This window comes from Halyomorpha halys, unplaced genomic scaffold (genome assembly GCF_000696795.3).
Source record: "Halyomorpha halys isolate HHAL.00 unplaced genomic scaffold, Hhal_1.1 Scaffold1291.1, whole genome shotgun sequence".
In the NCBI taxonomy this organism is placed as follows: Eukaryota; Metazoa; Arthropoda; class Insecta; order Hemiptera; family Pentatomidae; genus Halyomorpha; species Halyomorpha halys.
The window spans coordinates 535,913-548,506 of NW_027114049.1; the positions used below are offsets into that span (position 1 = coordinate 535,913).

At 30.6% G+C, this 12,594-nt stretch overlaps 1 protein-coding gene across 3 annotated transcripts in view; it reads left to right on the forward strand.

Moving 5' to 3' along the window:
• The window catches only part of AQP (aquaporin), a gene marked incomplete at its 3' end in the record, with an annotated part of 49,242 nt that extends 36,852 nt beyond the window's left edge, over positions 1–12,390 (forward strand). For all 3 annotated transcript variants that reach the window (XM_067051286.1, XM_067051287.1, XM_014434052.3), the window contains 2 exon segments: positions 8,373–8,454; positions 12,252–12,390. In XM_067051286.1, coding sequence (XP_066907387.1) covers positions 8,373–8,454; positions 12,252–12,390 — 221 coding nt within the window.
• Between the last annotated feature and the right edge of the window lie 204 nt (positions 12,391–12,594).

The following is a 12,594-nucleotide window of genomic DNA, read 5'->3' on the forward strand; positions in this document are numbered from 1 at the left end:
ACACAACATAAATTAATGAATATAATATATAAAAATATATCAAGTATGAAATAAACAAAATTATTGTTTGTTTATATGTAAAATAATTAAGAGAAAAAATATTTCTGCATTAGGTAACTATAAAATTCTGAGTTCATATTTATCTATTTTTATTTTTATTCTAAAATACAGAAAATCAAATTTGAAATAGAAAATACAGTATACATACTTACTACATACAAATAGTTATTTTGTTTCTGGCTTCATTATACTGAAAAAAAATGAAAGTAAAACTCAGAATATTGCAGTGCTACCAATGAATTACTCCACCAGTCTTTATCAGGCTATAGTTATACTAATATCACATTAATTAGATGTATTTTCATCTAATACAGTTATAAATATCAATAAATGTATAGAAAAAATCCCAATATTAAATTTTTGAGTAATCAAGAATTCCTGAGTTCGGAATTCTTATTTATTGGAAATTTTTAATCCACTTTTCTCATTTTTGCCTAACTATTCTGAATCTCAAAATTTTAGCCGTTTTAAATTTCCGAATCTTCATAATGTGGATAAATAATCGTTAATGCAGTTCAATTATGTACAAAATGTTTTGGGTTTCCATCATGGTAATTTTTTTTTTTTAGAATTTATGTACAAATGTGGTATTTTAGTTTATTTAAATTTTATAACATTTCTTTAAGCTTTTCAAGAGTAAGAAAAAGTCTCAACTTTGACAAAATATTTTCAGATTTGGCGCATAAGTCTTCGTTAAGAATTAAGGAAACAACGATGTCTTTTTATGCTGAGATATCGTTTTCTTTAATTCCGAAGTTAAAACATTTTTAGTGACAGCCCTTCATTTAGTGTCAAATAAATCACCAATTAATTAGGAAAAGTATGACCGGAATTTTCCCCATTACCTTTTTTAATTTTACCATTTAAAATTAACCTAAATTAAGTTTATTAAAACCTCTCTTTCACTCTAAAAACCAACACATATGATATGGGCTTTAAAGCATTAAGGAAGAGAGGAAATAGTTGTGCATGTTGATAAGGTAGCATTGACTGTAATATGGGTCGAAACGTTCGCGCGAACATAAATTAGGTGGATAATAGAAGATATGTTTCAATCTACCCTGACCCATTGCCGGCAGTCATCCTTGATTTATAATGTTGGGCCATCAGGTGTACAATGTATACATGATAAATGGAGTACTAGGGTATATGCCGTTGTATAGATGACGTCATATCGGTATTCCTAGGAATTCTATTGTTGATTATGAACCTAATTATTATTTTGAATAAAAATTATGTCAATTATAGCTTATAACTTTTACTGCTAGACCATAAGATTTTTTATTCAAGTGAAAATAATAAAAACATTTTAATCATGAATAATATAGTGTCAATAATTTGTAAGTACTGTTTCTTGAACAACGGTTGTACTATATGACTGGTTCATGATCATACTCGACCACTACCAACTTTATAGGCTGGGTGGACCCAGTAGGGATCTCGAACTGACAGGGTTGATACATGTTTACTGTAGCAAAGTATTAATTATCTACCAAAGCTGAGTTTGAACTCCCTAGAATTAGTAGCTCAGTGCCTTACCCAATGAGCTACTCAGCTCCACTATAATCATCTGATAGTTATTTATAATATAATTAGTGGGAAGTCCTATCCCAACGACGGTTTTAATCACTTTTTTCCTCTCCTCACTCTCTCTCAATATAATATTTATTTATTACTTCTTTGTTCTCTCCCCCCCCAATTTTAAGCCATTGTTGAAATTATTAAATCTTCAATAATTAATTTTCTAATGAAATAACTTAGAAATGGATACTTGGAAGAGGCTTTATGGCACTCAAATCCTGATTACAAATACTTTTAAACGTGTTGTATTATGTGTCAAAGATAAAGGACGCGATGTACATTTTTCACTAATTAATTATTATTTCACATTTTTATTTAATAATTTTTGACAATATTTACAATTATGAGAGGAGGTCCATGCTTCAATAAAACAAAAAGTTATTTTTATTCCAAGAGGAACGTCTTTTCAAACTGCTTTTCTCCACTTAACTTAAGAAATAAGTTACCCCCGAAGTATGGATTTACCCAGATCTATAAATAGTTATGTCTTTGGCCAATTGTGAAAGGAATTACTTGATTAAAGAAGGAGCAATAATTAATCATAATTTTTTCATAAAATAACTTAGAAATGTACAAGGATCAGGGCCTATATTGTACTCATAATACTTACAGTGTTAATAGATAAAACTTTGAGATGAACACGGGGCAGGAGATCGACATTACCCACAAGACCGATCAATAGAAACCTACGAACGGGTTTTGGTAATAGATAATATAATTAAGATAAAAGTGAAGATTGACTCAGATGATATGTGGGATTATAACCGGGATTTTCTCTAATCCTCTTGGTTAATAAACACTTGGTTTATTCTTTCTACAAAATAGTTTGTACATGTATTAATTATTATTTTGAATCTCTGCACGTTATTACGTTTATCTTCATAGGAGAAGTAGTTTTTATAATAATTGCTCTACTATAAATCAATTTATTTCGGACAAAATTTCATGTGAAAAAGTTATATTCATATGCGAATATCATAAAAACTACTTTAGAATAAGTTAAATTACTTTCTTTTTTTTTAGTCCTGGCAGACATATGTACATCATATGGTTCCTGAGAAATATTTTTTTAAAAATCGAAGATTTTTTCCAATGAACTAGAAATTAAAATTTAGTAAATTTTACAAAGTAGTAACTACTTTATAGTACATTTAAATATCTTTAATTTGAGTACTGACAGACATCTTTACGTCTAATGGTTCCGGAGATATAGATTTCTCAAAAAAAATTCACTAATTACTGATTTTTCAGTACATTTTTATTTAATATTTTTTATGAAATGTTGCCTTTTAAAATGCTGTATCTCGGGAACAATTGAATATAAATAGTTCTGTTAGGGCTCATATTTTAAAAGATTTACATTATTTTAAATGATGTTCTCTTAGGTTTTCCAGTGTTGTTGGTAGTTTTAAAGATATAGAGCTCTAATATGAATTTTTTTTAAAATTTACTATCTATACTTTGCCGACTCAATAATTTAGACTAGTAATTATCCATAGTTTTCATTATAGTAATAAAAAATTGAGGTGAAATCACTGCCTATTTTTTCTCCCCGTCTCTTGTACTGTAAGGATTAAAGCCACAAACAAATTCGAAATACAATAGTAACAAAAAATAAATGTCTCTAATTTATCCGTGGTTACCTCGAAATAATAAAAAAGAAACCATGAGAAACATACTCTGGCAATAAATTGAAATTACCACACTTAATGACTTAGGAAGCCCTTGCAATGTTCACGGTTGGACTTCCACCGTAACGAGAATCGATTTAAGAAGAGCTTGCTGAGGCACGAGTTATGGGATTAATAAAATGGAGGATTGAGGAAGTTAAAGGGCACCTAGTGGCGATAAAATAAATTGAGTAAGGGAGCTGCTCCATCAGCTAATAGAGTTTTTTATACGGGGGGGAGGGGGAAAAGGGGTGTCCTTCCCACTTTGCCTTAGTCCATATTATGGACTATTATGTAAATAGCGATTTTATTTTTTGTATCTGTGAGGTTTCTTGACCAAATCAATTAATATAATTTGATGATGGAAATGATGGTAGAAAGTACGATCATAAAAAATGGATGTAGTGGGATGTCATAAAGATTATTAAAACGGTATACATAAAAATATAAATATAAAATATTAAAGTTACATGTAAGTTTATATAAAATGTGCGAGTAATTATCAATAAAAAAAGGAGTATATCTTTAGCTACTCACAAATACCGAAAATATAGTGCTGGACCATTTTTTATTTGGTTTAGAATTTTTTAAAAAATATAAAATTAGCTGAAATTAAAAAAATAATAAATAAAGTGAATCGTACAGCAGGTCTCAGATTTCCAGAAAATGGGAAGAAGAAACAGACGGGTAATGGGTATAGACGCGTTCGTACTGACTATATATCGTTGGCTTTCTTGGAAACCGTTCGTCGGAAATATTTAATGTTTATGATCTCTTCTTGAATGGTGTGTTTCAATCTTTATGTATTGTATAAGTTGAAACGTGCCATAGTGTATATTATATTGCTTGAAGTATTTTTTAATGCAAAGCTTTAGTAAGAAATTTCCTATTAATATAACTTAAAAAGGTTCATACAGTCTATATAGTAGTGTTTGGAGCAGTGGGAAGCGACGAGTGCTGGTGTTAAAATCTGTTGCTACAAACAAAACAATCTAAAATTTTATTTTTGTTTTGTATAACTTGCTCTCCTTTCTTCAGCCAGCGTCTTCTTCTGCCCTTTCAATGCCTACCGGCGTCACTGGTACAACATCTGTTTCTTTCTAACCTCTTATGAAATCTTTGATGGTATCAAACGAATTTCCCATCAATAAAATTAGATGTACCATCTTAAAAGCTTAATGGTTGTTAAATTTTATTTTAAAGAGAATTTCGAAAAGCTTACGAATCCCTTAGTCTTCAGCCCTTAAATAAAATAAGATCTAAAAATAAAAAAACAATACAAAAGGAGGGTATTATTATATATTCAAAGTATTCAGCCCAAACCAAATAGTTTCTAACCTTGCTTCCTCTTCCATTCCTGACAACCCTCCGAGACGCCTGAAAAGAAAATGGCCTCGAGACGTTATATTGTAAAAATATTTGTAGAGTGCTACCAATGGTTGGTTTCTCTACATGCCTGTAACATACCATTATGTTCTTACTACAAATTTACTTGTTGTATTTAATATACAGTTGTAAATGTCATAAGTATTCTGATACCCATTTTTATCAAAATATTTTATGAAATGCATTAATTATTCCAATCATGGTTTCACATCGCTTTCACGCTCTTCAAAGAAAATTAATAAATTAATAAAGCCGAAGAACTTCGCCCCAGCACTTCAGACTAAATAAGTGAAATTCTACTTCTGCCACACCCACCATACAGTCCAGAACTCGCTTCAACAGGTCAGAGATTTCTTTCCATGGCCACTTCTTCGGGAATTTATTTCCACATACTTCAAAAAAAGAAAAGTGCAATAATTTGCACAGGTTGAATTTGTTGTGCAAGAGTTTTTCGACAACCGTCCCAAAGAGTTATGCCAATAGGCTGATTGCCAACAGTGGATTACAATGAGATATATTTTAAATATTAGTAATGTATTGTACTGAAGTAATAAACATTATTTGAAAAACATTACTTATTCATTTTACAACTATAATATATTATGCTATTAAAACTGAAAGAAAAACTTAACAAATATTTATTTTGCCATGGTACCAAATCCGCACATGATGCAACAAATTCATTCAATACATATTATTTAATGATAGAAAAAACTCAAAAAATTAAACCAAAATTAATGTTATGATATTATTGGACATTTCCAACAGGACATGGAAACATAACCAATCCACGTTTCATCAATTCAATCATAGAAACAGAAAAGTAAGATACCACGAATGCACATCAGAGATTGCACATCTCATATTAACGGTTTCAAGAAAGACCAACCAACAATAGATAGTACAATTAATACTGATTAAATTTAGTACCTCAGCGTTGAGCTCTTTTCAGTTTTTATTTTGCTTAGGCTGTTAATGACAGATGTGCCATAGCTTTTATCTGAACTTACGTGTATGTGTACTGATGATGCCTGAATCAACAAAACTTTGAACATAGTTTGACTTCAGTAAAGTGATCAATAATTTCTAAAAATGTCTATGATTTTAATTTAAATAACCTTTTGGTATAAGTAGGTTCTTGCCCTCCAAAGAAAACTGTTTACAAAAAGTTACACTGTTGGAATAAACTAATCATGAAAAAAAAGTAGTTGCCAATTTATTGTAACTGTTTCCCCTCTCTCTAATAAAAAAGAACTTGGTTATCAGCAGAATTATTGATTTATATCATACAGATATCGACTTTTATTTTTATGGTTAATAAATGGTCCCTCAAGATAGATAAAATCCATTGAAATATTTAGTGGCTTGACATTCAAATTGATTTCCTTAAGATCATAAAATATTTTAACAAATATTATTTACTGGAAGATTATTGATTGACCGTGTGTATAGATGAATGGAATATGGCCCGGGTGCGGTAAAAAAAAACTAAAATAGTAAATAATTATACTATTTTATTGAGCCAACGTTTCGCCCCACGTTGCAGGGCTTCGTCAGGGCTAAAAAACGTTGGCTCAATAAAATAGTATAATTATTTACTATTTGAGTTTTTTTTAACCGCACCTGGACGATATTCCATCAAATATAATTTATATTTCTAATAATTACTCGTTCCGTTTTATTAGTAATATCTAGCAATACTTAAATACAAATTTTATTTAAAGAGTGTACAGTATGTCCTGAATGCCTCAAGTTCCAATCAGCAAGTCTGGGCTTGTCTTTTCCAAGATGAGAAATCAAATTGATTCAAGAAATTCTTAGCCGGGAAGAAAAGTTACAGTGACACTAATGATGACTAAATCGTGCCGCGGAAGTAACCTTCCCGGTGAAAGTGACAGAGAAACTGCAGGCAGCCATTCTCATGGAAGCTTCATCTTCGTCTTCATATTCCTGTATAACTTCAAGAAGCTCGAGTACCAACGATGGCCGCCGATGTCATCCATTATGAAATCAGGAAAGCAAATTATTCCTCATCAAAAATATACGTGAACAATTTCTGTTCCATCCTTATTAAATAAACTAATCTTCTGTTAACAGGTCCATAAAATCTGTTACAGGTCCGCGATGTCAAAGTTCTATCCCTTAACCTACTTTATTACATGATTAAACTTTCCTATTTTATTCTGGGTATAACTTTCCACGTTTTTGTGGAAATCTTTAAATTTCAACTTACGCTATTGATGAATTTCCTGAAGAACACTCGGAAACCCGAACGGGTAACTACTTCACTTTCGGATGACGAGGGTTTAAGTTCGGAGTGATCCTATTTGCGAGTATTTGTGGTATTTTTTAAACTAAAAGATATATGAGTTGTACATTCAGAAATACTCCACAGCCCTCAGCAAGCTTCCAGAGGCTTCATGTCAGGAAGGAACTTAAAAGAAATTGCCAATCCCTCCATGCCCACCATTCGCAGAACATCACAAAAAAAATGGATGATCTGCCTGAATTATTTGTTAGATAAAACATCTTGTGGTCTTTATAGTATATATTCAATTACTGTCCGAAAAGAAAAAAAAAATTTCTATTGATGTATAATTAGAATAATCTAATAAAAGTGAATGGTTTGAATGATGGTCCATAACAAACATTTAAACTAGTGAACTCATTTACACCCTGTTTCAGTATTGTGCTCATTGCGCTCGATGATTTTTTTTTTTAGATAAAGAAAAAATATTAAAAGCGTTTTAATGTAAATTAAATTTTAAAAAATGCTTCTAGTAGAGTCCAAAAAATAAACAAATTTTTTTTAGGAAAACCCACAAGCCACAATATATATATAAAACAATAAAACTTGATGAATATTCATACAGTTCAATTAACTGAATTAAAAAATACTTATTTGAAGAAGAAAGAATATACCTAGTTGTTTTTTTCTCATTCACAGTCCACATATCGTGATTGTGGGTTGAAGCAAGACAAGGTCATAGAAATTATATAACCTTCAATCTAAGTCATTTACTCTCATCACTAGTGGTCTAAACATTCAACTTGGAAAAATCAATAAATAAGATTTCAGATATTTAAAAGTTTTCTGATTAATTAGAATATGATTATATAAAAATGAGAAAACAGAAGAATCGTAATAGTTTTCGAAATTTAAAGAAAAATTAAACTGACCAGAAATTTTTTTTTTCGAATTACACATAGTATAAAAAGAATTAATACAGGAATTTTTTATTCAATCACTAAAAGCCACAATCCTATTAAATATATGCGTATATATTTTTTGAACCCCGAAAATAAATATTTTATAATTATATACTACAATGAAAAATAATAATTTCTATAATAATTTAGTTTCACTTATAATTTACAAGGAATTTCAAGTAAGCATTGACAATTTATTTAAATCTGAAAATGTAAAATTTTTAACTGTTGGAATGCACTAATGAATGAATGTTTTTTTTAAACTTGGCATATTAACAATACTGAATAGTATTCAACTTATATGACATCGTTTCAAAATAACATTTTTATTGGTCATGTTAATATATATATATTTATATTTAACATTATTTGCATAACATTTAGTTGGAAAAGTAGTACCAAATGTAAAAACCTATTTGTGAAATACTAGTTATATGGAATGATAATTAAAATATATGTTACCAGGTACGCCCAGTACTTATGGAGCTTAGAAGTAACAGCTAATCACAGAGGAAGGGCTTATGAAGCCTGCACTGCAGATTTGCAGGTTAGTTAGGAATATATTTTGAAAAATTCAATGATTGGAATAAAAATTTGGATTTTATATTTTGCCGTTACATCAATATGCTGATGCTTATCTATCTTATTTCGTTTTATTAATTTAAAAAAGTATTAATTTTAAAAAGTGCATGTTAAGTGCCAATCAAAATGATAAAATAGTTGAAATTGAAGTTTGAATTTGCTTTAATTTATTTTTGCTATAACATGGCTTTTTACAAGGCACTTTTCCTTTTTATTATCACTTATCTAATCAAGTCTTAATTAATTATCTAGAGGACCTAAAAGGTTTTAACAAGGGAAAGTAACAATTAAATAATAACAACAATGCAAATTTTCGGCATGGAAATTTTCTTTTTTACCTAATTTAGCTGATACTGAAGCAATGAAACGTTCCTTAATCCCTAACGAAAACTCTTTTATGTACCAAAACTGGAAATATATTTATTTGGTCTTTAAACTTTAAGAAAACGTCAAAGTCAAATAACTTGAGAGAGCTATTCAAATACGATGATAAAAATAAATTAATTTATCTTAAAATACTAAATTTTTTTCCTGAAATAATAAGTGACATTTAGAAACAGAATTAACTCGTTAACCTGGATAATCTGAAATATATTTCATCTCTTTTTTAAATTTTGAGAATTTCGCTAATTGATTGTTTTATGTGAAACGCTTTGGATATAAAGTGAGAATTTTAATCAACGCAAACTAAATTTTAACTTATTTTATTTATTATTAAGATGCTATTAGAGAGAGTTAAAACCTATACCGAAACGGTTCAAATTGATTTCAGAAGGTGTCCTTTTAACTCATAATTTACCCGATTTCTTAGTTTTATTTGATTTGATTTCAGTATTATGCTTCTTGCTTCTTGATTCAAAAGCCTAGCTGACTCATATTACAAATATGCTGAAAACGAATTAAAGGGAAATGCGATCAAAAGGTTTTATTTTATCTTTTTTTTAGCTTAAAAAGTAAATGATGAAAGATTCATGGAGTTCTTGGTGAACTTCCAACCTATTTATTAAATGTTAATTATCGAGAAAAAGTTTCCCTCTAAAATTCTTATTTATCCATATTTCCTATTACATTTGTTATGACGTTAAAGATAGATGTACAAGTTATATTGCTGATCGAGGTAATAAGCACTTAGCATTGATATCAATACCACCCAGCCTATTAGTTGACATAAATGAGGCAGCAGAACAATTATAATAAATAAAAGGGGCTCATATATGTCCCCTGAGGGACGCCGATTGTTGTACAGGATGTAGGTGGAGGGCATCTGAAACAATGGGCCAGTAGCTGCCGATGATTACATCGGCGATTTCATCCATCATTGCCTATTGAATGAATTCGGAGCAGCCTGCCTTTGACAGGGATATCCAGTCAATAACATCCTCAGGGAGAAACCTCTTCGGTAACAGCTCGTCATGACAGAAAAAGGTCTGCAACTGTTTGTCACTTGTTCTTTCTTATTTGTCATCAAAGGAATCTTTTCAATTTTTTTTTTTTGTTTAACTACAACGGCTTATTTTACGTTTTTTTCAGACGAAAAAATGGCTTTTGTTATTTAAACCTGAAAAGTTAGTAAAAAATGTTGTTAACAGAGACTATTAAAATAATGTAACCAAACAAAAAAAACAATACTAGAGTAATTGTAAACTTTATTCAAATAATTCTTCTTCTGATTCAGTAATTGACCAGGAATAAAAATTTTGACAGTAAATTGTCGGTTTCTAAATGCACTAAGGGATTTTTCGCAAGGTCTCAGCCTCGAGAGTAGCCTTAGGTCTCTGAAACTGTAACCATGAGAATTAATGCTGAAATCACCATTATCCCTCCCGTTCCAAAAAAATAACTGGGACTTATACTAGTAATAAGCTCAATAATACTATTTAGGCATTAAAATACTGAACATATAACAATTAGGAGAGCGACATATCATATTTCTGTAGGTGCGCAGTTTGATAAAATTTTTGGTTCTGCCTTCTTGATTGATTATGATTAGTTCTCTGAAAAGTACTTTTAGTATAAATAATTTCCTTTCAATCTTTTAAAAATTTCGTTTACTATAATTTTTTTTTAATCTTCCTTTGATATGAATGACATCATATTTATTGATTTTTTTTTTAATTTACTGCTATTTTCTTTGGGAATAAACAGAAATGGTGATATACGTAATTCAGATACGATAATATGATGAGTGGATGTGCTTTCCACTCACCAGCAGCCGTTTGAGGCGAATGAGCCAATATAGGAGGGGATGGCTAAAGCCTATTAAGTGCTAAGTCCCAACTGCAACTTAAGTATCTCCCATGAAAGAGCACTTAGCTGCGAACATCTTAGTAACTTAACTCCCCGCGATTGGATCCATTTAAGCATTTCGGTGAAAATGCTGATGGATCATCAACAAAAATAGTTTAATTGTGATCAATATTAACCGCTTCGATCATTATTGAAAAATATGAATTCTTTTTTGTCTGTTATCATAGTAATTATTTTTTAATTAAAATTTTAATTAGCGAAAAACTTTGAATCAGACGAACAAACACATTGAAATATTGTTTAAATTATAAACAATCAATCATTAACAAAAAAAAAATTAATGAAACATATTTTTATACGTTATATTAGTATTTTATTGAACTTTTTTTTTTTTATAAACCTTTGTGGATTATTTTTTTTTATAAAATTATGAAATTCTAAAATATTTACCATGAAATCAGTTAACTCTCAAGATTTATTCATCCTGCTACAATTTACACCATTCAATGTGACAATGTACTGTACAACCTGATTACTCCAAGCAGTCACCGCTGGATTTGTCACCAACCTGTTCTGCCGGAGATGCATGTCTGAGGATACCAACAACCACTCCTGTATAAATAGTCATTGTTATGACTTTGTTGATGGGTATCTAAAACGCAATAGGGCAATCTCGATTCGATTTAGTGATTGGATATCCCACTTCTCAAACGACGAGACATACTAACCATAAAAGCTCATAAAACCATGAAAGCTTCCAATACTAACTCAAATGTACAATTATCTCGGACGTATTATTCTCCTTGTAATCACATTGTTTTAGGGTTATGTCTATCCATAATGCCTCTCAAGATAATGGCTTGTGTCTTGGAAGCTGCCATCCTCCACCTTTGTCTTCTCAGACCATTTGCTTTTTTGGAGAATCGTTTAACAGTTTCTTTCTGTCTGGCTATACTCTTCGAGATCATCACGTTACCCGTCATGGAAAACTTGAGATAAGTTGGTCGATAGGTAAAGAAAAAAAAGTCAAAAAATTTCAGAAAGAAGATGAATAAAAAATCATTACAATAGATCTTACAAAAGTCTTTTTATCGATTATATAGAGATAAAATTAAACATTTACCGTCTCCTCACTTGTAGTGTGTATAATGTTTGAAAACTTTGATTAATTTTATTTTCTTACTCAGTGTAGAACAGATTATACTCAATCTCATAATTCGTATAGTTATTTCATACATCTACTTCAAGAAAGAAGGATCGGTCGGTAATAAAATCTATAACTCTGGTGTGAGGAAGTATGCATATCAATTGCATACGTCCTATGCATTTCCTATAATTAATGGCTAACTGACAGCGCTTGCCCTTCATCTTGATGCGCTCCACCTGTGCTTGTTGATACAATGGGGCCATTAGGTTGAGTGAGGAGCCCTGTCACTGCTTCCACTTCTTAGGCATTAGCATAAATTTGCATGAGCATTTAGATCCCTCGAGACTGATGCTACCTCTTCCCTCCAGGTACCCGCCCTCATAGGAGCTGTCATCGAAGGTTTGGCAACTTGTCTCTGCAGGATCGTCTCAAGGGCTATCTCTGAAGTGGGAGTACCCCACGGATACGTTGCGGATTCCTTCTTCGGTACTGCAATGGTTTTAGCAGGTGAGTAATAATTGTAATATTAATGATTCATATGAATATTTATTTCATGAATAATTTTAGCATAATGAAACTGTTGTACTAAGAATAAATACTTATAAATAAATACAAATCATAACTATAAATGAAAAAAGTTTATACACTACTCATAGTGGGAAGGATAGTGCAAAAACGGATGAAAGTACGAGAATCGGATAAGGAAAGAGT